Source organism: Poecile atricapillus, chromosome 33, assembly GCF_030490865.1.
Source record: "Poecile atricapillus isolate bPoeAtr1 chromosome 33, bPoeAtr1.hap1, whole genome shotgun sequence".
Taxonomy (NCBI): Eukaryota; Metazoa; Chordata; class Aves; order Passeriformes; family Paridae; genus Poecile; species Poecile atricapillus.
Window position 1 is genome coordinate 2236205 of NC_081281.1, and position 26514 is coordinate 2262718.

A 26514-nucleotide genomic window follows, 5' to 3' on the forward strand; every position below is an offset into this window, starting at 1 on the left:
CGTAGAACGGGGGGTCCTGGGGGAGTGTTGGGTGTGGGGCAGGGGGCAGTGCCCAGGGGGCAGTGCCAGGTGGCCAGGGGTCAGTTCTGGGGGTGACCAGTGAGTGCTGGGTGACCCAGGCCAGTGTGGGATGGGCCAGGGGTCAGTGGTGAGGGCACAGGGACTGGTGCTGGGGCATCTGAGGCTGCTGCAGGGGTCCAGACTTCAGTGCTGGGGAGCCAAGGCTCAATGCTGGGGGGCCAAGGTTGGTGCCCAAGGGTTGCCCAGAGGCCAGGGGCCAGTTCCAGGGAGCCAGGTCAGGTGCCAGGAGGCCGGGGCTCAGTGCCGGGGGGGGGGTCCCAGTCCCAGTCCGGTGCCGTGGGTCCGTTTGGCTCTGCAGTGCAGCCCCTGGAGCTCCGCAGTCCTCAGCAACTCCGCAGTCCTCAGCAGCCCCCGGGTCTCAGCAGCCCTCGGATCTCTGCAGCCCCCGGGGCTCCGCAGCCCCCAGCAGCCCCCGGAGTTCAGCAGTCCCCAGCAGCCCCCGGGTCTCAGCAGCCCTCGGGTCTCAGCAGCCCCCAGAGCTCAGCAGCCTCCGGGTCTCAGCAGCCCCCGGAGTTCAGTAGCCCCTCAGCAGCCCCCAGAGCTCAGCAGCCCCCGGGTCTCCGCAGCCCCCAGCAGCCCCCGGAGTTCAGCTTCCCCCGGCTCTCAGCAGTCCCCGGAGCTCCGCAGCCCCCAGCAGCCCCCAGCCCCCAGCATCCCCCAGCCCTCAGCATCCCCCGGCTCTCAGCAGCCCCCGGCTCTCAGCATCCCCCAGCCCTCAGCAGCCCCCAGCAGCCCCCAGCCCTCAGCAGCCCCCCGAGCTCCGCAGCCCCCCGAGCTCCGCAGCCCCCAGCCCCCAGCATCCCCCGGCTCTCAGCATCCCCCGGCTCTCAGCATCCCCCGGCTCTCAGCAGCCCCCGGCTCTCAGCAGCCCCCAGCAGCGCCCTCAGCACGGCGGCAGCCCCAGGCCAGCAGCAGCGCCAGGGGCCCGAGGCCGCAGTGCAGCACCCCCAGCCCCTCGCCCAGCCCCAGCGCCAGGTCGAAGTGCTGGAAGGAGCCGCAGGTGGGCTCCAGCAGCCCGGCCTGCAGCAGGAACTCCCCGGCCAGCCCCGCCGCGTACGGAGCCCAGAGCCCCAGGAAGAGCCAGGTGAGACCGGCTCCGGTCGCCCAGCTCGCCCTGAGGCTCGGCACGGCCAGCGCGGCCAGCAGCAGCCCCGCGGGCAGCAGCAGCAGCAGGCACAGGCACAGGGCCAGGTGGAGCAGGTACACCGGGGCCAGGACGGCCACGTTCCGCCGGACACAGCCGCTCCCCGCGGCCGCTCCGCTGACCAGAGCCGCCGGCGTGGCGAGCAGCAGGGCTACCACCCACAGCCCCGCGGCCAGGCGGCGACTCCGCCGCTCCCAGCGAGCCCAGGCCCTGCCGCAGGAGCCGCTGGCCACCAGCAGCGCCTGGGCGAACACGCTCCAGTGCCACAGGAGGTGCGTGAGGCGACAAGGAGCCGTCCCCAGGTGCCAGCCCCGGACGGCGGCCGCGGCCAGCGCCGGCAGCAGCGCTGCGAACAGCGCGGTGGCCACCGCCAGCTGTGCCAGCAGAGCCCGGCTCCGCGGCCACCGCCACGCCTGGGGACACCGCGCCAGGGCCACCAGCAGGGACCCGCTGGCCACCGCGGCCACCGCGGAGGTGGCGGCCAGGAAAGGGGGAGCCACGAGCTGGAAGAGGGGACAGAAGTGGTTGTGGCAGGGCGCGGCGTCGTAGTCCAGGAGGGTTTCGTTGCCGTAGTTGTCGTAGAAGGAGAAGTTGTCCATGATTTCCTCCAGGTGCAGGGAGCCCGGGGTCTCCGGGATGCCGGGGGTCTGCGGGTGAGGGGGGTGGGCGTCAGGGAGGTGCCACATGGCACAGAACCCCCTGGTCCCGGCCATGGGGCTGCCCACGGTGCAGGGTCCGGGCTGGGCAGGGTTATCAGGGTGACAGCCGGGATGGGGCCGGGATGGGGACACAGGAGGGACACGGAGGAGCCCTGGGGGAGGCTGCAGACCCCCAGGGAGGACCCAGACCCTGGATGGTGGCTGCAGACCCCACAGAGCCTCCTGTGAGGGAGAACTTGCCCACAGCAGCTGCTGCGAGCCACGGTCCTGCTCAGCACCAGGGACCCCCCAGAATCCTGCTCAGAACCGGGGACCCCCCAGGATCCTGCTCGGAACCGGGGACCCCCCAGGATCCTGCTCAGCACCGGGGACCCCCAGGATCCTGCTCAGAACTGGGGACCCCCGGGATCCTGCTCAGCACCAGGGACCCCCCCGGGATCCTGCTCAGCACCAGGGACCCCCATGATCATGCTCAGAACTGGGGACCCCCAGGATCCTGCTCAGCACCGGGGACCCCCCAGGATCCTGCTCAGCACGGGGGACCCCCCAGGATCCTGCTCAGCACTGAGGACCCCCAGGATCCTGCTCAGCACCGGGGACCCCCAGGATCCTGCTCAGCACCGGGGACCCCCCGGGATCCTGCTGAGCACCGGGGACCCCCAGGATCCTGCTCAGCACCGGGGACCCCCCCAGGATCCTGCTCAGCACCGGGGACCCCCGGGATCCTGCTCAGCACCGGGGACCCCCCAGGATCCTGCTCAGCACCAGGGACCCCCCAGGATCCTGCTCGGAACCGGGGACCCCCGGGATTCTGCTCAGCACCGGGGACCCCCCAGGATCCTGCTCAGCACCGGGGACCCTCACAGCTCTGCTCAGTGCTGGGGACTCTCCCGTGACCCCACTCAGCCCCAGGGATCCCCTAAACCCCACTCAGCACCGGGAATTCCCGTGGTCCTGCCCAGCGCTGGGGACCCTCATATTCCTCCTCACACCGAGGACCCCCAGGTCCCCCCTCCCTCCCTCAGTGGGGCTGTGACACCCCCGGGCAGGGACAGGAATTGGGGGGGGTCACTCACCACGGGGACACAGTTGCCCATGACGGCTTTTCCCACGATGGCAGCGGCTCCTCTGGGTCTGGGGGCTCCTCTGGGTCTGGGGGCTCTTCTGGGTCTGGGGGTTCCGCTGGGTCTGGGGGCTCCTCTGGGTCTGGGGGCTCTTCTGGGTCTGGGGGTTCCGCTGGGGGCTCCTCTGGGGTCTCCTCTGGGTCTGGGGGCTCCGCTGGGTCTGGGGGCTCCTCTGGGGGCTCCTCTGGGTGCTGGGGGTTCCTCTGGGTGCTGGGGGCTCCTCTGGGGGTTCCGCTGGGTCTGGGGGTTCCGCTGGGGGCTCCTCTGGGTCTGGGGGCTCCTCTGGGGGTCCTCTGGGTCTGGGGTCTCCTCTGGGTCTGGGGGCTCCTCTGGGTCTGGGGGCTCCTTTGGGGGCTCCTCTGGGTGCTGGGGGTTCCTCTGGGGGTTCCGCTGGGTGCTGGGGGCTCCTCTGGGGACTCCTCTGGGTCTGGGGGCTCCTCTGGGGGCTCCGCTGGGTGCTGGGGGGAGCAGCCGGGGCTCGGGGGTGGCCACTCGCACAGGAACCCCCAGGAAGCCGAGGTGTCCGGGGGTGATTTCTCCGCTCCAGAGGGAGCCGGGGGTTGTGGACAGGAGGGAGGGAAGAGCTGCCCCAGGGCCGCCCTCCCGCCTGGCACCCGGCGGAAAACAGGGAATGCCTCTGCCGGGAAAACCGCCGAGCCGCCACCATTTCTCGAGCAGGAAACCATCAGTTCTTGGCAGGACAATTTAAATTAATTAGGAATTGTCTTTTTGCAGGCGCTCCGGGGATGCTCCCGGGGCTGGCTCAGTGGAGCTGCATCCCGGGGATGCCGGGGGGGGTGCGGGCCTGGCGCCAGCTCCAGGGAGGGGTTTGGGGTGCAGGAGGGGGGGTGGGCACTGAGGAGACCCCACGGTGCCTTCCTGTGCCCCTGGAGCCTGGAATTCCCGGATTTTCCTCGGGAGGAAGGAAGAGCTGCTGGGGATCACCGTGTGGCACTGACCTAGCCCTGGTGGCCTTCTGGGAGCATCCCTGGAGATGGGGATTAGGGTTGGGAATTAGGGTTGATGGTGGAAATTTGGGAAGGGCTGGGGGTCAGGGCTGGGCAGCTCTGGGGGCTCTGAGGGGCAGATTTGGGGGTGTAAAAAAGCTGGGCTGGGGGTCTGGGATGTGTCAGTTTGGGAGGGGCTGGGGGGAAATTTGGGGGTGTAAAAAGGCTGGGGTGGGGGTCTGGGAGGTGTCAGTTTGGGAGGGGCTGAGGGACAGATTTGGGGGTGAAAGGGATGGGCTGGGGGTCTGGGAGGGGCTGAGGGACAGATTTGGGGGTGAAAGGGATGGGCTGGGGGTCTGGGAGGGGCTGAGGGACAGATTTGGGGGTGAAAGGGATGGGCTGGGGGTCTGGGAGGTGTCAGTTTGGGAGGGGCTGGGGGGAAATTTGGGGGTGTAAAAAGGCTGGGCTGGGGGTCTGGGAGGTGTCAGTTTGGGAAGGGCTGAGGGACAGATTTGGGGGTGTAAAAAGGCTGGGGTGGGGGTCTGGGAGGTGTCAGTTTGGGAGGGGCTGGGGGGAAATTTGGGGGTGTAAAAAGGCTGGGGTGGGGGTCTGGGAGGTGTCAGTTTGGGAAGGGCTGAGGGACAGATTTGGGGGTGAAAGGGATGGGCTGGGGGTCTGGGAGGGGCTGAGGGGCAGATTTGGGGGTGAAAGGGCTGGGGATCTCCAGGGGTTGGGATTGGGGTTACCCCTCTTTTGGGGGAGCTGCTGAGGGACAGGAGCAGGGGATGGGTGGGAGGTTTGGGGTCTCCACGGTTGGGTGGGGGAGGGCAGCTGCAGTTTGGGGGCTCAGGGGAGGTTTGAGGGGGGCAGAGCTCTGTCTCCCAGGCTCACCCTGTCCCCTGCCCCACATTCCAACCCCCCATCCCCAGAGGCAGAGAGAGGCAGGCAGGTAACGTGTGTAATCCAGATATATTTATAGGATTATTTTCCGAGATTAGCACAGGATATTAGAAAGGTTATAAAGTCACATCGACGGTCGTTGGCTCCCTTTATGTACAGACAAAAACACAGCACAACAACACAGCCCAGCCTCTGCCCCCCGGCCTCTCCAGAGCTCCCCAAAATATGGCTTTCGTGTCTATTGAGAGTTCAGTGCCCGCCGGGAAGCGGCCGCAGCCTCCCGGGGCCCGGCTGCCACCGGGGCTCCCCAATCCTCCCGGGATCCTCCTCGCCCAGTTCGGATTCTCCCGGCCCAACCCCCGTGGGTGGACGTGGGGCCACCAACGAGGACCCCAGGATGGGGTGGTGGCCTTGGGCTCTCCCAGACACGGTGACACGCTCTGGGTGTCACGCCCTCACCGGTGGCACCTCCTGGAGCTACGACGCGGTGTCACCAACCCCCCCCCCAAGGGGACAAGGCCAGGGGTCACACCCCACCCTGTCACCCCCACATCACCTGGACACCCCCAGGCCAGCCAGAACCTGCTCCTGTGCCCACCTGTGACACGGGGTGTGTGTGTGTCACCTCCATATGGTGACCCCAAAAGGGCCTTTCCCACCTCACCCCGCCCCAGACGGGGCCACCAGGGACTCGCTCTCGCCTGGTGGCTCCTCCATCGTGACGTGGAGTGTCCCAGTCACAGCTTCCAGCTGGAATCCTCCCGAGTTGGGAGGGTCCCTGTCACCCCCAGCCTGTCCCCGTTCACACCGCTGTGTCCTGGTGTTCCTGTCACCCCCGGCTGTGACACCAAATCTCCTCTGCTGCTCCCACCTCCACCAAACCCTTCGGCTCCTGCTGGCACAAGTGGCCTCAGATGGATTCTCTGACCCCTCCCAGCCTCTCTCTGTGACCTCAGCAGGTCCCCAGGCCCCCCCAGGTGACACCAGGCCCATCCTTCACAGGTCCCTGCCTGTGCCCGCTGCTCCCTGGGCTGTCCTGCCACACCCCACACCACGTGGCACCTCAAAACCACCAAATCCGAGCTCAAAAACACCAAATCCAGGCTGTTCTCCCTGGCCCCGGCCCTTGGAGCAGCTCTGGAGCAGTGGAACCAAGGAGAAACTGAATTCCAAGAGGGAAAACCCTCCCTGTCCCTGTCAGCTCTCACCTCCCTGCCCCACTTACCCCACTCCCCTCGCAGCTCCTGGTGCTGGGGCTCTGCCTGGGATCCCTCCAGCCCCCAGGGAGATGGAATTGTACTCCAGAACAATCTGGCTGTTTTTATTTGCAGGAATGACTCAGCTGTGGGGACCTCGCTGACAGCCTTGGCACCCCAGGATTCATCCCCCAACCCCAGCTCAGAGCTGCCCTGGGGGCTCCAGGCCCGGGTCCCCCACTCCAAGGGGTGGGAATGGAGGAAAAACACCCCAAAAATGGCTGTACCCAGCAGAGGAAACCCCAAAGGCTCCGTGTCCTGCTGCCTCCCAGTGCCAGCAGCGCTCCTGACACGCGGCTGAGCCACAGGAGCCTGGTGACATCCACGGTGTCCCCAACGTCCATCCCTGGCTCCCATCTGAGCTGGGCCCCCTGTGCTCACCTCACTCCCCACAGGTGACCCAGTGCCAGGTGCTGGCAGGGTTCAGGGGAGGTGACACCTCCAGACCCGTGGAAGAGGTGGTAAAATTCATCCTGCACCTCCCAGGTGAGGTTTCCCACCCCGAGGACTTTCATTCCTTCCTGAAGGGACCCCTGGTCCTCCAGCCCACCCCAAATCCGTGGGGTGACCTCCCAGGTGAGGTTCTCCCCCTTCCCAAAGGGCTCCCCTGGTCCTCCAGACCACCCCAAATCCATGGGGTGACCTCCCAGGTGAGGTTCCTCCCTTTCCCAAAGGGCTCCCCTCCTCCAGACCACCCCAAATCCATGGGGTGACCTCCCAGGTGAGGTTCCTCTCCCTCCCAAAGGGCTCCCCTCCTCCAGACCACCCCAAATCCGTGGGGTGACCTCCCAGGTGAGGTTCTCCTCCCTCCCAAAGGGCTCCCCTCCTCCAGACCACCCCAAATCCATGGGGTGACCTCCCAGGTGAGGTTCCCCTCCTCCCTCCCAAAGGGCTCCCCTCCTCCAGCCCACCCCAAATCCACGGGGGGTGCCCACCCAAGGGCAGCTCCTGCAACCCCCCGGTGTCCAGAGCGGGATGTGGGATCCCAGGAAATCTCATCCCAAGGCTGGGGGTGTCCTGACGATGCCGTGGGGGGCAGCCCCTGCCTGGGGGGGCCAAGCTGGGGCTGTGCTGGAGAGGTTGGGAAAGGTGTTTGGTTTTGTTCTGGAAGTGATGGTGAAAGAGGCAGGAGGAAGGGCAAGGAGGAAGGATGAGCCAACCCCCCCAAGCCTCTGTGGGGATCCCTGAACTCCCCAGATCCCAAATCCGGTTGTTTTGGCCGCTGTTGGTTGGGGCTCTCAGAGCCAAGAGAAAAATCAGCCCTTTCCAAGCTCATCCCTGCCCTGGGAAGGGGAAGGGGGGCAGAAAGACCCCAGCCCTGCTCCGGGGGGGTCCCAAGGAAGCAGCCCCAGCCCCAGGGGCGCTGCCTCCTGCACTGAACATCTCAATAGATGGTTAAAATTGGAATTTCCAATCAGAAAATTTAGGAAAAATAAAAAAAATCAGGGTCTTTTCCTCTGGATTTGACCCCCCAAAATAAACCTCAGCCCTCCCCCCTCCCGCTGGGGTGGGACCAGGGAGCTGTGGGGGCTCCCGGTCTTCTCCGGGGGTCCCACCCTGGACTTTCACCCCCTTTCACACACTGACTGCACGAGGACAGCTCTGCTCCCGCATGGACACTGCTCCACAAGAACCACCAAGGATAAAATCGGGGCAGGGTCTCTCTCTGCTCCCAGCTGGAGCCACCCCCGGCACCGGGGGGGTGACAACGGGGACACCCAAGGTCCCAAACTTGCCCCGGGAGCCCGGAGCTGATTTTATCCTTGGATATCAAAGAAACCAAAACGGAGAGAAACAAAGGGAAGAGCTACATCGACCCCAGCCCAACACCCCAACCAAGGGCCCGAAGCAAAGAGCAGCCACGAAACCAAAGCAAAAAGGTCCAAAGGAAGAAGGAAGAAGTCGCTCACTCACGGGTTGGTTCTGTGGGTTCGGGGCGTGGGGATGGAGGTGCAAGCAAGCAAACGGGGCCGGGGCTCTCGCTGTCGGAGTGAACGATTTGTACAAGTTCAAGAAGCGTCGGCAGCGCTTCGAGGCCGGTGGCTCTCCCTGCTCTCTGTCCCGCCATCCCTCTGTCCGTCCGTCCGCCCGTGCCGGGCGCCAGAGAAAATCTGTTGGGTTTTGTGGGGTTTGTGGTCTGGTTGCCGTTGCCATCGGGGTTCTCTTGGCTCCATTTTTCTCTCTCTCTCTCTCTCTCTCTCTCTGACCCCTTTAGATGAAATATTCCTTCTTGTCGTCGCCGCCGGCCTGGCCGCCCTCGGCGTTGATGATGGCGGTGTCGGCGTCCGGAGCATCGTCCGAGCCCTTGGCCTCGTGGGTCAGGTACGTGCCTGGAGGGGGGGACAGGGCTGGGGGTCACGGGGGGCTCTGCCAGAGCCCCCTCCCACACTCAGAGGGGGAGGCTGGGCTGCCTGCAGGGCTCCACCGGCCTTGGCTGCAATGGAAAAGTCGTTTTTATATTGTCATGTCATGGGATGGGATGGGATGGGATGGGATGGGATGGGATGGGATGGGATGGGATCCATGGGATGGGATGGGATCCATGGGATGGGATGGGATCCATGGGATGGGATGGGATGGGATGGGATCAGTGGGATGGGATGGGATCAGTGGGATGGGATGGGATCAATGGGATGGGATCAGTGGGATGTGATGGGATCAGTGGGATCCACGGGATGGGATCCATGGGATAGGATGGGATGGGATTTATGGGATGGGATCCACGGGATCCATGGGATGGGATGGGATCTATGGGATTAATGGGATGGCATCCATGGGATCCATGGGATGGGATCCACGGGATGGGATGGGATCCATGGGATCCATGGGATGGGATGGGATCTATGGGATGGGATCCATGGGATGGGATCCATGGGATGGGATCGGATCCATGGGATCCATGGGATGGGATCCATGGGATGGGATCCATGGGATGGGATCCATGGGATCCAGACTCACTGGGGGTGCTCCAGGCTTTTGCAGCAGTGTCCACTTGCAGAGTGACCACTGCCCATCGGGATCCTGCCTGCCCACCCACCCCTCCTGGAAAAGCAGGGGTCCGGCTGCCCCCGGAGCAGGGTGGGGGGCTCTACTCACACATCAGCACAGGGGGTGGCCCATGGCGGGGTGGCACCGTGTCCCCAGGGCCTGGGCACAAACCTGCCGGGCATGAAAAGGGCAGGTGGAGGGAAAGGAGGAGGAGGAAGGAGCAGCAGGAAGAGGGAGGAGGTGGAGGTGGGGACAGGGATGGTGGGTGTGGAGCAGAGATGGAGAAGCGAGGTGGGAGCTGCCTCCCCCTGGTGCTGCCCAGCTCCAGCGGGACATTCCTGACATTCCCCTGCCACCGGCAGGACCCCAGACCCAGGGGGGCTCCGCTGGCTCCTCCCAGGACTCAGGAAGAGCTGCAGGAGCAGGAGCTGCCCCAGAGACACAGCCCCGAGGGGTCCTGGTGCCCCCTGCAGCCCCCCAGGCCGTACCTTTGTGCCTGATCAGGTAATGTCCCAGCACGATGAGGAGGCTGAGCAGCAGGAAGACGATGACAGCCACCACCCCGCCGATCATCGCGTGGTAGGTGCTGGAGGTCGAGGGCACCGGGCTGGCGTCTGCCCAAGGCAGGGGGAGAGAAAAGAGAGAAGGAGCTGAGACCCTGCAGGGGAGCAGAGGCTGCTGCTCCCCCCGGGGGCTCCATCCTGTGCCAGCAGCTCCATCCTGCCCTGGATCCTGGCAGCGAGAACGGGGAAGGCAGCGGGGGAAGCAAAGGGGAAATCTCATCCTCCACGGTGGGGTTTTGGCCCCAAAAAGGGGGGATGAGCAGGTGTGGGTGGGAGGTGACATGCAGGCTGGCTGCACCCCCCGAAGGGTGATGGCACCCCAAGGACAGCAGGACCCCAAAGCTGGTCCCAAGTCAGCCACGTCCTGTCCTGGATCCGTGCTGGAATCCTGGGGCACAGCGATAAATCCTCCTCCCGCTGTGCTCAGGGTGGGGACAGAGCCACATTTGGGAAGGACAGGGTTGGGGGGACACAGGGGAGGCAGCAGGACAGAGGGACAACACGTGACACGGACACACAGGACAAGCTCGGGGAGCTGCTGCCACAGCCCGCCGGGAACAGCCCGGGGCTCCTCCTGGAAATCCCAAAATCCACACACACCGAGGGACCAGAGCAGGGCTGGGCACCTGGCAGGGCTGTCCCCAGGCCAGGGCTGGGCCACCGTCCTCCTGTGGAGCTTCTCCGGCCGGGCTGGGGGGCAGCGGGTCCGCAAAGAGACAGAAAAGGAGCTTACGGTACCTTGGATGAGAGCTGGAGTGAAGGATGGAGCGGAGGCCATGGAAGCATGAGAGATGGGCTGGGAAGGGCCTGGCGGAGGGGCTGGAGTGGAGTGAACGTGTGGGGTGGGGAGCTGGGGAAGATCTGGGGAGGACAACAAAAACACAGGACACCAATCAACGCTGGGAAGGGACAGCGAGGTGACAGAGCCCGGCGGGGGGGACTCTGGGTCCATCCGTGACCCCACGGGTCCCACTCTGCTTCTGCCACCAGCCTTTGGGACACTGTGACCACGTTCCCCCGTCTCCTGTCCTGCCAGAGCCTGGTTAACCCCTGAGGGACGCTGGGGCTGCACAGCAGGGAGGTGCCACCACCACGAGGTGCCACCTACGCGGCCTTGGGGACCACAGGGTCCCTGGGTGCTGGGTGGCACCAAGGTGGGCAGGCTGGAGAGCTCAGCTGGGCACCGAGGTGGCTCTCAGGGCATGAAACACCAGAGGCTTTAGGGATGGAGTGGGAATCCCACAAGCCTGGATACGGAATTCTCCTGCTGTGACAGGGGTGGTGACACCAGGTGAGCGAGGGACAGCAGCTGCCACCTCTCGTGGGATGAGCTCCTGGATGGGTGCAGAGAGCTCTGAGCGCTCACAGAGGGGACAGGGGGACACACAAGGGTGACACAGGAGTGACAGGGCTGGGCATTTGGGGGCTCACTCAGGGCAGGCTGAGGGAGGGGACACAGAGGACAAAGTGGCACTGCTGCCATGCGCTGCCTCCACGCTGCAGGGACGGACACTGAGTGCCCCAGAGGGAGGGAGAGGAGCTGGGAGAGGGAGGAGCCGGAGCACTGGAACAGGGAAAGTCCAAGGCTGGGAGAGATGGATGGAGAGAAGTTGGGAGCAGAGCGGGAACAGCCCAAATCCAAGGGAAAATCACAGGGAAATGGGATCACATTGTGTGGGAAAGGGCTGGGAAGGGCACTGGGAGCTGGGATGGCAGCAAGGGGTGGGCACTGGCAGCGCCACACAGCACACACAGCCTGTCCCAGTGGGGACATGGGGACATGGGGACACTCACAGGGACATGGGGACACTCACAGGGACATGGGACATGGGGACACTCACAGGGACATGGGGACACACAGCCTGTCCCAGTGGGGACATGGGGACACTCACAGGGACATGGGGACACACACAGGGACATGGGAGACATGGGGACACACAGCCTGTCCCAGTGGGGACATGGGGACACACACAGCCTGTCCCAGTGGGGACATGGGGACGTGGGGACACACACAGGGACATGGGGACACTCACAGCCTGTCCCAACTGGGACATGGGGACATGGGGACACACAGCCTGTCCCAGTGGGGACATGGGGACGTGGGGACACACACAGGGACATGGGGACACACACAGCCTGTCCCAACTGGGACATGGGGACATGGGGACACTCACAGGGACATGGGGACACACACAGGGACATGGGGACACACACAGCCTGTCCCAGGTGTGACATGGGGACACACACAGCCTGTCCCAGGTGTGACATGGGGACACACACAGCCTGTCCCAGGTGTGACATGGGGACACAGGGACATGGGGACACACACAGCCTGTCCCAGGTGTGACATGGGGACACACACAGCCTGTCCCAGGTGTGACATGGGGACACAGGGACATGGGGACACACACAGCCCTGTCCCAGGTGTGACATGGGGACACACAGCCTGTCCCAGGTGTGACATGGGGACATGGGGACACACACACAGCCCTGTCCCAGCGGGGACATGGGGACACACACAGCCTGTCCCAGGTGTGACATGGGGACACACAGCCTGTCCCAGGTGTGACATGGGGACACACACAGCCTGTCCCAGGTGTGACATGGGGACACACAGCCTGTCCCAGGTGTGACATGGGGACACAGGGACATGGGGACAAGCAGAGCACAGTCAGGCCAGCCCAGGCCACAGCACCACGTGGGGAGCAGCAGGAGCTGCCCGTCCCCAGCCAAGGACAATCCCAGGGGTGCCACGGTGACACTTTTGGGGCACAGGGGATGCAGTGACCCCCCTGTCCCCTCCCCAGGACACTCCAACCACTCCACACTCACCACTGACGTCCAGGTTGTACTTGGCCACCACGCTGCCCATGGAGCTGGTGGCCGTGCACACGTAGGTGCCACTGTCACTCTTGTTGAGGAAGGGGAAGATGAGGACGCTCTCGGAGCTGAGCTGCAGGGGAGCATCGCTGCCCTCCTTCTCCCAGAGGAATTCCTGTGGGCTGAGGAATGGGATGGGGATCAGCAGCCTGGAATCCCCCAGGACACACAGGGGGAAATGTTTCATCAGGGATGAGCCAGGATGGAGCTGCTGCTCCGGGAGAGGACGGGAGAGCTGCGCTCGCTCTCATGGAATGCCCGGCAGGGACACCCCAAACCCAGCCCAGCTCTGGGGGGACTCGCTGAGGGAGCCTGGCAGAGGGAGGAGAGGTTGGCCAAGGCCTGAGGAAGAGGAGGAGGGAGGTGAGGAAGGCCTTACATGGGGTTGCCCTGCCCGTCGCACTGCAGCTGCAGCTTCTCCCCCTCCCGCGGGTACTGCGGGTGTGGCTCGATCTTCGCTGTTGGTTTGTCTGGAAAAGGGCAGAGGAACAGCAGGGTGAGTGCCTGGCACCCTAAATCCTGCCCTGGCACCCCAAAACCTGCCCCTGGAACTCCAAATCCTGCCCTGGCATCCCAAAACCCACACCTGGAACCCCAAATCCTGCCCTGGCATCCCAAATCCTGCCCTGGCATCCAAAACCTGCCCCTGGAACTCCAAATCCTGCCCTGGCATCCAAAAACCTACACCTGGAACCCCAAATCCTGCCCTGGCATCCCAAATCCTGCCCCTGGAACCCGAAATCCTGCCCTGGCATTCCAAAACCTGCCCCTGGCACCCCAAAACCCACACCTGGAACACCAAAACCTGCCCTGGCATCCAAAAACCCACACCTGGAACCCCAAATCCTGCCCTGGCATCCCAAAACCTGCCCCTGGCACCCCAAATCCTGCCCCTGGCATCCCAAAACCTGCCCCTGGAACCCAAAATCCTGCCCCTGGAACCCAAAATCCTGCCCTGGCATTCCAAAACCTGCCCCTGGCACCCCAAAACCCACACCTGGAACCCCAAATCCTGCCCCTGGAACCCCAAATCCTGCCCCTAGCACTCCAAATCCTGCCCTGGCATCCTAAATCCTGCCCCTGGCACCCCAAATCCTGCCCTGGCATCCCAAAACCTGCCCTGGCATCCTAAAACCTGCCCCTGGAACCCCAAATCCTGCCCCTGGAACCCCAAATCCTGCCCCTGGCACCCCAAAACCTACACCTGGAACCCCAAATCCTGCCCCTAGCACTCCAAATCCTGCCCCACGACCCCAAAACCTGCCCCTGGCACCCCAAATCCCACCCCTGGGCCAGTTCTGGGTGTGCAGGGCAGAGGGGTGACAGCACCCAGAGGTGGCATCAGCACTGGGGGGTGTTCCCAAGCCCCTCACCCCATCAGCAGCACAGGGAACAGGCAGGGGAAGGGCAGTGGGGACAGGATGAGGTGCAGGCAGGGAGCAGGGATGAGTCTCTGGGAGATGGGGACGAGGAGGATGTAGGGACAGCAGTGGGGAGCTGAGGGAAGCGTTGCCATGGCCCAGGTGTGACAGGACCACGATGGCTGCGTGTCCCTGAACAGCTCAGCTGTGGGATCTGCTCAACCTCCACCCCCACAAACGTCCCCACCACGTACAGTGGACCTGCAGCTTCTGCGTGGTTGACCTCTCCGAGTTCTGCAGGGACTCGTGGTCCACCGTGCAGGTGACCTCGACCTCGTTGTCCTCCTTGGTGACACGGAACTCCACCCTGCTGGTCACTGTGAAGGTCTTGCCATTGGGGTCCTCCACCACCTCTGTGCCCGAGTCTGTGGGGACAGGGGACAGCCACAGCTCAGGGACAGACCCCAGCAGGGGCACGAGGCTGATGTCACCCGGAGCAGGGGACACACGGTCCCTGTCCCACAGCACAGGGCACCCCCCCCCGGTGTCCCCAAGCTGTCCCAGCCCCCAGGACAGGGCCACCCACCCTTGAGCTCCCTGTTGCCCTTCCTCCAGCGCAGCTGTGCCGCGGGTTTGCTGCCGGAGGAGCGGCAGATGAGCCGGGCCACCTTCTCCTCATCGATGGGCTGCTCGTGGCCGAAGATTTGGGGCTTCTGGGGGATCCCTGAGGAGGAGGAGGAGGAGCCAAAAAAACCACAAATCAGTGAGCTGGGTGTGCACAGCACAGCGGGAGGGATCTGGGAGCTGCTGAGGGGATGGGTGGCAGGGGGACTGTCCCTCACCCAGCACGGTGACCAGGGCCTTGGCCGTCCTCACGGGCATGGTGAAGATGGAGCAGGTGTACTCGCCCTCGTCGGCCAGCACCACGTCGCTGATGCTGATGGTCAGCTCGTTGGGGGTGGATCTCTCCAGCTGGATCCTGTTATCCCGCAGGGCTGAGGGACAAGGGACAACGGGCTCGGTGCCACCACCCCCTGCGCTGGCTGGTGGCAGCAGGAGGGGATGTCACCCCCTCCACCCCCCCGGGGCAGCTCCTCGCTGTCCCCTCGTGGCTCCATCCTCGCTCCCAGCTCCAGCTCTGCGGGTTTTACCTCGTTTTTCCCCAAAGTACAGGGTCTGCTGGGCAGGGTTGGACCACTGGAGCGAGGAATCATCGGGATCCTCCACCTGGCACTTGAGCACCACTGTGCCCCCGGCCACCACGGTCTCGTCCGACGTCGTGGGCTGGCTCTCTGCACGTGGAGAGGGGGAATTAGGGGGGTCCTGGGTGTCACCTCCCCCCAGAGCATCCCCAAAAGCCACCTGAGCATGGCTCTGTGTGTGTGTCCCTGTCCCCCAGCAAGGACAGGAGATTTCTCCTTGTGATCCCATTCCCCAGCAGGGACAGGAGATTTTTCCTTGTGATCCCATTCCCCAGCAGGGACAGGGAATTTTTCCCTGTGATCCCATTCCCCAGCAGGGACAGGAGATTTTTCCCTGTGATCCCATTCCCAAGCAGGGACAGGGAATTTTTCCCTGTGATCCCATTCCCCAGGCAAGGACAGGAGATTTTTCCCTGTGATCCCATTTCTCAGCAGGGACAGGAGATTTTTCCCTGTGATCCCATTTCTCAGCAGGGACAGGAGATTTTTCCCTGTGATCCCATTTCTCAGCAGGGACAGGAGATTTTTCCCTGTGATCCCATTCCCCAGCAGGGATGGGGGATTTTTCCCTGTGATCCTATTCCCAAGCAAGGACAGGAGATTTTTCCCTGTGATCCCATTCCCAAGCAGGGACAGGGAATTTTTCCCTGTGATCCCATTTCTCAGCAGGGACAGGAGATTTTTCCCTGTGATCCCATTCAGGGAATCAGGCTGGGATCAGTCCTGCTGCCCTCACCTGCAGCCCCCACGGGGACAGGGGACACTGCTGTCCCCACGGGGACAGGGGACACTGCTGTCCCCACGGCAGCTCACAGGGACACGAGCACAGCCCTGACACGAGCAGGGGGATCCAGGATGGAGCAGGAGAGCCTGAAGACACCCAGAGAGGTGCAGAGCCCTGCCCCACAGCCCTGGGGCTCCGTGCCAGGCACACTGGGATGCTCCAAAGCCCAGGCAGTGCCACCAGTGCCCGTTCTGGGGTCACTCCTCCGTGTCCCTCCCCAGGCCGTGTTCCCTCAGCTCCTCCTTCCCTTCCTTCGGGCTCCTGGAGGAGCAGGACAGCGCAAGGGCAGGGAAGAGCAGCTCCAGGATCAGATAACCCCCCACTGTCCCAAGGACAGCTATTTTTGGGAAGCTGCTGTGCCAGGGACAAGGGGGACGTGGCACAATCCCCAGGCCCAGCGAATGGAGAGGGAGGAACAGGGAGAGGGCTGGAAACACCTGAATTTCCTCATTTTCCACACAGAAGGTGAAGGGAAATTTATCCTTTTGCTCCCATCACAAACTCCTCGAAGGAAGAAGGAGTTTTTGGGAAGGAAATGCCTGCTGTGAGGGTGGGCAGGCCCTGGCACAGGTGCCCAGAGCAGCTGGGGCTGTCCCTGGATCCCTGGAAGTGCCCAAGGCCAGGCTGGACAGGGCTTGGAGCAGCCTGGGACAGTGAGAGGGGTGGAATAGGGTGAGTTTTAGTTCCCTTCCAACCCAAACCATTCCATGAGTCCCTCCCTGCCCAGGATTTCCAGAGAAGCCTCAAACTGGGATTAAAAACATTCCCGGTGTAAAAACCCTTCATCCCCAGGAACCTCCCCATCACCAGCGCTCAGGTTCATCCTCACTGGCCAAGTTTTTCCTGCTCTTTTCTCTTCCCTGACTCATCCCCTGCTCTCTCCAGGCCCTGGCACGGTGGGAGCTGAGCAGGGACCCCCGGGACCCCCACGCTGGGGATGGCACAGGATGAGCAGGACCCCAGCAGTGCCAGGGGACACATCCCTGTCACATCCCTGCTCCACCCTGGGAATCCCTCCCTGGGAATCCATTCCTGGCAATCCCTCCCTGGGAATCCCCCCCTGGGAATCCATCCCTGGGAATCCCCCCCTGGGAATCCATCCCTGGGAATCCCCCCCGGCAATCCATCCCTGGGAATCCCCCCCTGGGAATCCCCCCCTGGGAATCCATCCCTGGGAATCCCCCCCTGGGAATCCATCCCTGGGAATCCCCCCCTGGGAATCCATCCCTGGCAATCCCCCCCTGGGAATCCATCCCTGGCAATCCCCCCCTGGGAATCCATCCCTGGGAATCCATCCCTGGGAATCCCCCCCCTGGGAATCCATCCCTGGGAATCCATCCCTGGGAATCCCCCCCCTGGGAATCCATCCCTGGGAATCCATCCCTGGGAATCCATCCCTGGGAATCCCCCCCTTGGAATCCATCCCTGGGAATCCCCCCCCTGGGAATCCCTCCCTGAGAATCCATCCCTGGGAATCCATCCCTGGGAATCCCCCCCCTCGCAATCCCCCCCTGGGAATCCATCCCTCTGCTTGTTTTAATTTGGTTAACGAGCCTTTGTCCTGCCACACCCTAATTAGGGGATTAGACCTTTCCAAGCCGCTGTTGTCCAAACTCCAGCTGGGATGCTGAGGATGAGGGTCTGACACCCAATTAACACAATTACCACCCTGCCCCGGGCCTGGCCTCATTAAGGAATTACTGTGGGGAGAGGTTAAACACATGGAGGATGCCATCCCCACCCTGGGGGACACCATGGGGACACCCCGGAGGGGACATTCCCCCATCCCAGGCTGTGCTGTCCTGGGTGGGGGGCACAGCCCCCGAGAGCCCCCCTGGCATGACCCAGATCCCTGGGGGGCTCCATCTGGAGCAGATGGGAATGGCCAGGATTTACCCAAACCCCACAGCTGGAACCTGCTGGAAGTGACAGAACTGGGGCAGAGCCAGGGGAGGAGGGGGCACAGCACCCCCAGAGCAGCAGGACCCACCCCGGGGGTCTTCCCCTCCTCCCATGGGGTCTCTCTGGGCACAGCACCCCCAGAGCAGCAGGACCCACCCCGGGGGTCTTCCCCTCCTCCCATGGGGTCTCTCTGGGCACAAGCTGCCCTGCCAGCGTTTGGATGGAGGCTCACAAAAGCCAGAAGAATTTCAGAATGGTCTGGGCTGCAAAAGGACATCAGTTCCAAGCCCCTTCCACAGGCAGGGACCCCTTCCACCATCCCAGGCTGCTCCAAGCCACGTCCAGCCTGGCCTTGGATGCTTGCAGGGATCCAGGGACAAGCTCAGGCTCCCCAAAACCACCCCAAAAATCTCTGCTGAGCTCTGTGTGGGGCCCAGAGCTGCTGCCTGTGTTTGCTGGTGCAGAGGAAGCGCTCCAGAAAAATCAATATTTCATTAATTAGAGCCGTGCACTTTTGCAGAGGGGCTGCATTCATATTTATGAGGGGGGAAAAATGATGTGGGAAAATGATGTAGAAAAACGATGTCGACATCTCTGCTGCTCCTGGAGCCCGGAATTAGTGTCCCCATCCAGCAATGATTGTCCCCATCCAGCAATGATTGTCCCCACAGCTCTGAGCCTCCAGACCCAGGATGCTCCCACAAGGAAAAATTGATCCTCTGCATCCCAGGAATTCTGTGACACAACCACGGAGCAGCTTCACCAAGAGGATCCTCAGGGAAGCAGGGAGAGAGGCCTGGGAAGAACCCAGCAGCTGTGGGGGGGCGAGACTGGAGCTGCAGGATCCTCTCCAAGGAATGTCCACCCCATCCCAGCTTTTTTCCAGGCTGTGAAAGCATCTTTGTGGCAGAAATAACCCCAGGGAAAACCACCCACTGCTCCAAGCCCTCCAACGCCTCTGGTTCACAGTCACGTCCTAAAAATGTTTCTCATTTCCCTCCTTCTTTCCCAAAAAAAACCATTTCTTATTTCCCTCCTTCTTTCTCAGAAAAACATTTCTCATTTCCCTCCTTTTTTCTCAAAAAATCTCCCTCCTTCTTTCCCAAAAACCCCATTCTCATTTCCCTCCTTCTTTCCTATTTACTCTGGGTTCAGCATCACAAAGATCCAATTCATTCCCGTGGGCACAGATGTTTTCCAAGGAGCTTTATCCTCCTCTCCAAGGACTTTGTGTTCCAGCAGTTCCCTCCACAGCTCCATCCCCAGCCCTGAGCATCTTTCCTGCGGGGATCCATGCGGGAATCAGCCCTGGCAGGGCGGGAATTTTGAACTCACGGCTCAGGAAGGCTCAGACATCTGCTGTGCACATCCCTCACAGGCTGATTTTAGCAGGGTGTGAATCCACAGTCTGGAATACCCAGAGCCCAAATTCCAGGCAGCTGAGTCGCTCCAGATTTCCCAGGAGAGGGAAACCTGCTCGTGTTTGGGTGCATCTGCTCTGTTCCACCTCGGATCCGGCATCAGCGGTGCTGTGACAGTGCCAGGACACATCCCATCCCTCTGGGAGCTGCCAGGTGCCTCCTGCAACTCCAGGGCTGGCTCCTTCCTCGAGCTGGTGGCATCCAGATGTCCCTTGTGGTCACACAGGCTGTCCACACCGTCCCCAGGAGGCAGATCCAGGCAGGGAGCAGATGGAGGCCGGGCTGGAGCAGGCTCAGAGGGATCCAGGCTGGTCCAGGACAGGGCTCCAGGAGGGGACATCCCTGTGTGGTGTCACCTGGCTGTGCTCTGGGTGCAGCCAGGACGCAGGAGCTGCGCAATCCAGGGTGTTCCTGCTTTCCTCACAGGGATAAATCCATCTGGAAACTCCTCAAGTTCCTTCTGGCAGCTCCCACCTCTGCACCTGCAGCCCCCAGAGCTGCTCCCTCCGAGCTGTCCCTGGCACAGGGTGAAGGCTTTGATCCCAGGGTGACAGGGACTGTCACAGGAATGCAAATGTTCCCTGAACGTGGGAAGCAGCTCCCAGCTCAGCTCTGGGATGCTGGGACACAGCTCCAGAGCTCCCTGGGAGATCCAGAGGTTCAGGAGGAATCCCGGTGTCTGAGCTCCCAGCAGGACGGGATCTCGCTCCTTGTGGGGGAATTGGTGACTCCAGGGGCTTCACACCTTCCCCCATGAAACCCCCTCGCCCCAAAACACCAAATTCCAGAGGATTTCTCTGTAAATGAGTGCTCCTGGGAAGGGCACAGCAAGAGGATGCAGCTCCTCATCACCTCCTGCTCCGAACCCTGGGGTGTCCCAAGGGATGGGGATGGTCCCCAGCAGCTCCCAGGTGCAGGATCCTGTCTGAGGGGCACTGACACGACCCCAGACACCTCTGAAACTGCATCTGTGACCAGAGGGACACTGTCACCTCCTGCCAGACCTGCCAGGGGACAGCCAGGAGCTGCTGGTGACACCCGCCCAGGGTTCAGCAGAGACACAGCCAGCAATTAGCATCCATCAGCAGCTCCAGGGAGGCTGATTCCAAGTGCTCTGGGACCACAGGATGCTCCTCTCCTCCTTCTCCTCCTCCAGCCCTGGCTGGACGCTCCCAGAGCCGACATTCCCAGTGTGTCTCTGGCTCCATCCTCGCTGGGCAGGGCTGGGAAGCAGCTTCTCCTCTCCTCCTCCTCCTCCTCTTCCTCCCTAATCCCCACAGCCTGAGCCCCCCACGCAGCCCTCCCAGCCCCCCCCAGGCCCAGAGGAGAGCTGGGATGGGATCAGGGAGCTGGAGAACCCCCTGGATGGCTCCACTCAGCTCCATTTGAACATTGACACCAGGCTGGTGCCCTCTTCACTGAGGAAAAGGCAGTGGCACCCTCAGGAAACCCCAGGACAGCAGGATCACCTCCTTCCAAGGCCATCCCACGGCTCAGAGCATCTCCTGCCACCCCACCAAGGCTCAGAGCTGCAGCAGAAGAGCCAAGACCCAGCTGCTCACACCCCGAGTGCTGGGAGGAAAACCCTCCCCGTTCTGGGCCACCACAAATCCCCCAAACACCCTGACAGCCTTTCCTGGTGTCACAGCTCCCTGGGGGCACCCAAAAGGAGAGAATTCCCCCAAGAGCCTGGGGCACAGGGCAGGGTGACCCCTGTGCCAGCAGCCTCCCCCAGTGTGACAGCCAACAGCTGAGAACTCCTTTTTTTTGAGTGGGTTTTTTAGCTCCTACCCTAAGGCCAATCTCCAACATGACTGTTGCCAAGGGAACGAGCTCCGTGCTTTGACAGTTCTGTTTTAAGGATCTCCCTGCCCAGCGAGGTGTCTCAGCCCAGTTGGATGCCCTGGCACGAGGTTTGGTGGCTCTGCAGCCACCCCAGCACAGAGCCGTGTCCCGAGGAATTGTCACTCCCCACTGCCCGAGGATTAACCACACCGTGTTGTGTAAGAGGATATTTATAACAGAACTGAGGGATGGGGAAGCCCTGGCAGCTCTGCTCCTCTCCTGGGGGACAGCACAACCAACGCCTCCTCCTGACCTCCCGAAAATAGAATCATGGAATAGCCAGAGAGGGAAGGAACACACAAGGATCCTGGAGTCCAACTCCTGGCCCTGCACAGGACACCCCAACAATCCCAGCCTCTGCCTGGGAGCCTTGTCCAAAGGCTCCTGGAGCTCCAGCAGCCTTGGGAATGTGGTAATTCCCCTGATAGCCAACCTAAACCCACCCTAACACAGCTCCAGCCATTCCATCAGGTCCTGGGGCACTGGAGATTCCCCACATCCCAACGGATTCCCAGGAATGTGCTCCACATCAGCTGTGGCCCAGCGGGTCCCCTCTGCTGCTGCTGCAGTGTTCTGTCCCTTCTGGAGTCCCCAGAATCACCAGGAGAAAAGAAAAAAACCCAGAACCCAAAGTTGGTGAGACTTGGAGAGGTAAAATGGATCCTCCAGGAGTGCCAGGAGGGCGCAGAGGTTCTGAGAGCAGCAGCAGCAGAGGCTGGAGCACCTCGGATCCATCTCCCTGTGGCTTCAGAGCAGGATCCTGACGGCAGCAGGAGGGAGAATGAGGAGCTGACACCAGCACAGACACCCCAAAACACATCCCAGCTCTGGAAACAGCTCCCCAGGGTGTGTGGGGGTCCCAGCGAGTCCTGTCTTCTGAGCAGCACCCAGCCCAGGGACCTGCTGCGCTCCCTGCCAGCGGCCACTCGGACCAGCAGTGTCAGAACTCATTTCCCTGGAAATCACAGCAACAGCAGCGGTCTGGGAGAGCTGAGCTTGCCAGCAAACGCCGTTTGAGGTGTTGTAGGCGATGAAAAGCATCTGCAGCTGAAGCAGCGCCTGGAGCATCACCCGAGGACGGGGCAGCTCCCGGGATGCTGCAGGGACACGGGGAGCTCTCAGCTGCGCTGCTCCCCGGCCAAACTCCTGGGAAATGCTGCTGCTGCCAGGTCTGCACCAGCCCTGGCACCCTCCAGCACGTCCAGACACCGCAGAGGCTCCGTGGGAGCCGCAGCATCCAACACCTGCCCGCGGTCCCTGCGCCCTCGGCCGCATCCCGGCGCAGGCGGAGCGTGACGCTGGGCAGGTGACTGGAATGGTTAAACACATTCCCTTTCCACAGCCTCGGCTTCCCCGCCTCCCTCCGCCCTCACCGGCTGCCTTTGGCTTGTCTGGCTTGGTGCTGTTGGCACCAGGGCTGCCCAAACGCAGCACGGAGCGTTCCTGCCCCCAGCGCTGCCCTGGCTCCTCATCCTCCCCCCGGGACGGCCCCGGGTGGGGTGGAAGAGGAGCTCCGGGAGGGGGATGGAGAATCCCAGCCTGTCACAGGTGGGTGGAGGAGCTGTGGCACCAGAGATCGCTCCCACCCCAGCATCACCTCCCGATGGAGGCTCTGCTGCTCCCGGTGCCCGGCCAAGAGCAGAGGGGCCAGAACTGGACCAGATGGTTCAAGCTGAGCTGACCCAGTAACTGGGAGGAGGAGGAGGAGCAGATCCATCTGACTGTGGGGGTGTTACAGCGCTGGCAGCACCTTCCAGGGCCCGCAGAGCCACTGAAGAGCCAAAGCAGCAAGGACTGCGCTCAATCTGTGCAGAACCAGCACTGGGGGACCTGCACAGCCATGGCATCAGCCTGGAGAGCAGCTCAGGTGGAGACCAGGCTGGGCAGGGGGTGCCAGGCCAGACTGGCACGGCTGTGCCCAGGAGAACAAGCCCAGCACCACAAGCAGAGCCCACCAAGCTCCCAGCTGGCACCGCCACCAAAACCACCTCGGACACGTGTCCATATCCTGCCCCACTCCCTCCCTGTCCTCTCCTGCAGGGATGGGCACGAGACACCCTGGATTGGCATAAAAGGAGGTTAGGAACCAAGGCAGGGAAAACAAACAGGAGCAGCTCTGCCGCAGCTCCCTCCATCTGGCTGCGCGGCCGCCGTGCCAGCGCCAGGGTGACTCCCCAGATGTAGCCGCCTCCGATTCCTCCGGCGATTCCAACACCCCTGGAGAGGCGAGAACGTCAGGCAGAGGGAGAAGAGGCAGCATCTTGCAGGCAGGAGACCTCCCAGGCAGGGAATCCTGGGCAAACGGGGCGCTTTTCCCTCTCCAGAGGAGGATGGGTACCCAGAGCTCGGGATGCTCAGCTCACGCTCCGGCAGCATCGCCCCGTTCCATTGGGATTTCTCCTCCCGGGCCACCACGCTCCCAGCAAACAGCACAGGCCGTGCCAAACCCCACGGCATTGTCAGGACAGCGGCACAATCCCGGTGCCAGCGCATCCCTCACCGTCTGGGCATGCGGCGGGCACCTCCGCAGAGCCTGATCCCAGGCTTTGTCCTAAAATCCGGCCTTGCCTGTTGAGCCTAACGCGTTGTGCCAGACAGCTGAGCGGAGGATTCCGTGCTCTCCAGCCGGCTGCCTGCACAGGGATGCACTGCTCCCTCCCCTCTCCTCCGGCTGAGTGCTGATCCCAGCCCTGGAACAGCTCGTTTCCCCCAGGCAGCTGATCCGAGTCATCCGAAATCAGGCCAAGCAGGTAGTGAGTGATGCAGAGAGGTTGCCCTCCCTCCCTTTCGTGCCTCACCAGGGCTGTCACCACTTCCTCGGCTCCGGAGCCAAGGGCTGGTGCTGGCACAGGCACTGGGAGCATATGGCAAGCCCTAATGGCACTGGGAACGGGGCTCTCGCACACGTTCCTCGGGGAAAAGCACCACGGAAAGCGGCAATCAAAGGTTTCTGTTGCTCCAGACAACGCCGGGCTCCCACCACCCCACGGTGCCCCTGGGCTCTCCCTGCTCCAGCCTCCCACATTCCAGTGCTGCCGTCTCCCTGCAGGGCAGCAGGACCTGCAGATATTCCCTGCTCCGAGGCTGGGGATGGCAAAAGCCCTGTGGGAGCCCAGCTGGAAGCTCAGAGCATCTCCCCAGCACAGAGGGAGCTCTGCTGGCCTGGCCAAGCAGACACCTCCAGCAGCTCCAGAGAGTCAAAGCCACCCTGCAGGACAGGGACAGTGCCCTCGACCTGCCTCTCTGCAAAGCCCTCATCTCAGCAGGCTCAGGACACCTCCCGATGTCCTCCAGTGCCCCAGGGAAAAAAACAGCCCCTAAAGTCATCTGGCTTCAGCCCGTGGTGGCCTCCCATGGAATTGTCCAAACAAAAGGGTTACACAACTGCCGAGTGGAATAACCCTGCAGAGAGAGAATGATCCTCACACAAGGACAACCACGCACCAGCCCAAACACCCGAATGTGCCGACAGCAGCACAACGCCAGCCAAGAGAGCACAGACAGGGCCCTCTTGTGCAGGACCAGTGCTCCCAGTGCCTGGGAGGCTTCCAGGGGTTCCTCCAGACCCTGCCATGGCTGTAGTGGAGCCATCTGCCACACTGGAGGAATGTTCTCCAAGGAAGAGAGTCCATCCTGCCCCAGGACGGGTGCCAGGGAGGAGATGTCCCCTGAGCCACGCTGGGATGGCTCAGGGGCTCCAGGATGAGGCAGCAACCATGAAGATGCAACAACTTCTTTCTGAGCATCTCCCAGACATCCATCTCCTCTGCTCCTTAAAGGGTTTTTTGGGCTCTTCTTGTCCAGCTGTGCTGGACCCTGGCACTGGTGGCCAGGGCTGGGCCACAGCAGAGGCCAGTCCAGGAGGAAATCTTGCAGTGTCATCATCCAGGCTTCGTCCTGTCCCAGGACAGCCCCGGGTCACGGCCACCTCCCCTCCTGGGAGCGCTCCCCGGGATGCTCAGCCATCCCCATCCCCACGCTGAGGCTGCCAGGAGGTCCCCACGTCGTGGGGCTGAGGATCACCCACACCCAAGTGACTCTTTTGGGTGCCCGTGGGAGGACCGTGGCCAAAACCAGAACAAATCCCGGGATTCGTGAATGGGAACACAGCCACCAGCCCCCAGAGCCTGTGACAGCAACAGAGATGGGTGCGGGGGAGCCGTGGGGGCTGCGGGCTCAGCCATTGTCCCCACCGTGCCACGCTCCCACCCGCGCAGCCCTCGGGACCCTCCATCCTGTTCCCAAACCCCCCTCCCTGCTCCTGACGGGCCGCAGGGATGTGGATGGAGAGCGGAACCACCGTCAGCACCCCCAGACCACAACACAGCGAGGCCAGCCCAGCCCCTGGGTCCTCCCCACCCAAACAAGCGCAGCAGCATCGATTCTGTCACGACAGACGATTCCCGACACGGCAAACGGAGCCGCCAGCAGCCAGACAGGGACGGCGGCTCCGAGCCACCGCCGGTCACCCCGCGGGGACCGCAGCCCCACGGCGTCGGGGGACACGGCGCTGCCACCGGCGAGCCCCGACAGGAATCACACCCGCTCCGCACCTGTCGCGACTGTCGCCGAGGGTGAACCCCCTTTGTCTGGCGAGCCGGGGCTCCGCCGCGCCCCGCGGCCGCCGGATGCCCCGCACATCCCGGCGGGACGGGGAGCGGCCGCCGCTGCCGAGCCCCCCGCCCATCCCGGGGAGGCGGCTCCCACCGGAGGGACCGGGAGGGACCGGGGAGCCGCCCCAGCCACGGCGGGGATGTCACGGCCGCTCCCCCGGGGACTCCGCCCGCCCCTCGGCGGTGTCTGTCCCCGCTCCGCGTGTCACCGCCGGGCCCCGGCACCCTCGCGGCGGGGCGGCCGTGCCGCACCGGGGACCCTCCATCCGCCGCACCGGGGACCCTCCATCCGCCCCCCCCTCTCCGCGGGCAGCGCCGGGAGGGGCCGAGCGCCGCCGCCGCCGCCCGCCGGGGCCTGTCTGGAACCTTCCGCCGCCCCGGCCCCGGCCCCGCCCCGGGCGGTCCGCGGCCACCGGGGGACACGACGGGCAGCACCGGCGCCGCCGTGACCTTGAGCCCCCGCCGGCCGCCCGGGAGCCGCACCCGCAGCCGGCGGCGGGGCGGGCCCCGAGGGCCGGGCGGGGCGGGGCGGGCGGCACCTGCCTTGACCCACATAACGGCCCCGTTCGCGCCGCCGCTCCCCGCACCTGTCGCTCGGTTCCCCGCATCCCCGGCCGTAGCGGCGGGGGACGCACAGAGAGGCTCGCCCGCTCCCGGCGGCGTCACTCACCGTCGCGGGAGAGGTTTCCCCGAGCGCTGCCGAAGCAGGCGATGAGCAGGAGGATGCCGAGGGCGGGGGGCTGCATGGTGGCGGCGGGAGCCCGCGGGGCCGGCGCGACCGAGCCGCAGCGCGGGCGGCGGGCGCTGCTCCCTCCGCTCTGGAGCCGGCGGTGCGGCAGCGGCG

The 26514-nt window shown here is 63.5% G+C and overlaps 3 protein-coding genes across 7 annotated transcripts; 1 reads left to right on the forward strand and 2 right to left on the reverse strand.

Moving 5' to 3' along the window:
* Positions 1-856: 856 nt before the first annotated feature.
* Positions 857-3030, reverse strand: ACKR1 (atypical chemokine receptor 1 (Duffy blood group)). The gene is made up of 2 exons (XM_058860422.1): positions 2961-3030; positions 857-1872 (listed from the first exon to the last, which is right to left on the reverse strand). The coding sequence occupies exons 1-2, from the start codon at positions 2979-2981 to the stop codon at positions 943-945; spliced, it is 951 nt and encodes a 316-aa protein (XP_058716405.1). The 5' UTR covers positions 2982-3030; the 3' UTR covers positions 857-942.
* Positions 3031-4905: 1875 nt separating this feature from the next.
* Positions 4906-26514, reverse strand: CADM3 (cell adhesion molecule 3). 5 transcript variants are annotated; one of them, XR_009280080.1, is made up of 12 exons: positions 26341-26514; positions 15055-15195; positions 14746-14898; positions 14490-14627; positions 14158-14328; positions 12922-13012; positions 12495-12664; positions 10401-10523; positions 9588-9713; positions 9208-9270; positions 6826-8441; positions 4906-6754 (listed from the first exon to the last, which is right to left on the reverse strand). XR_009280080.1 is itself a non-coding variant. In XM_058860397.1 (11 exons), exons 1-11 carry the CDS (start codon positions 26414-26416, stop codon positions 8323-8325), a joined length of 1371 nt encoding a protein of 456 aa, XP_058716380.1. In that variant the 5' UTR covers positions 26417-26514; the 3' UTR covers positions 4906-8322. The 5 variants fall into 5 exon arrangements, 4 of the variants coding, with proteins under 4 accessions (XP_058716380.1, XP_058716382.1, XP_058716381.1 ...); XM_058860397.1 differs by having other exon boundaries at positions 4906-8441; XM_058860399.1 differs by lacking the exon at positions 10401-10523 and having other exon boundaries at positions 4906-8441.
* Positions 17423-26120, forward strand: LOC131590388 (basic proline-rich protein-like). The gene is made up of 2 exons (XM_058860425.1): positions 17423-21604; positions 22920-26120. The coding sequence occupies exon 2, from the start codon at positions 25202-25204 to the stop codon at positions 26117-26119; it is 918 nt and encodes a 305-aa protein (XP_058716408.1). The 5' UTR covers positions 17423-21604; positions 22920-25201; the 3' UTR covers position 26120.

What these genes read in the sequence shown, in the direction of transcription:
- ACKR1 (XM_058860422.1), bottom strand. Translation starts at nt 2,981, where the DNA reads ATGGGCAACTGTGTCCCCGTG. An exon ending in TGGGCAACTGTGTCCCCGTG is followed by an intron (nt 1,873 to 2,960) that starts GTGAGTGACCCC and finishes CCTCACCCGCAG; the next exon opens with ACCCCCGGCATCCCGGAGAC.
- LOC131590388 (XM_058860425.1), top strand. Translation starts at nt 25,202, where the DNA reads ATGGGTGCGGGGGAGCCGTGGGGGCTGCGGGCTCAGCCATTGTCCCCA.
- CADM3 (XM_058860397.1), bottom strand. Translation starts at nt 26,416, where the DNA reads ATGCAGCCCCCCGCCCTCGGCATCCTCCTGCTCATCGCCTGCTTCGGC. An exon ending in GTACTTTGGGGAAAAACGAG is followed by an intron (nt 14,899 to 15,054) that starts GTAAAACCCGCA and finishes CTTGTCCCTCAG; the next exon opens with CCCTGCGGGATAACAGGATC. An exon ending in GTACAACCTGGACGTCAGTG is followed by an intron (nt 10,524 to 12,494) that starts GTGAGTGTGGAG and finishes TGTCCTCCCCAG; the next exon opens with ATCTTCCCCAGCTCCCCACC.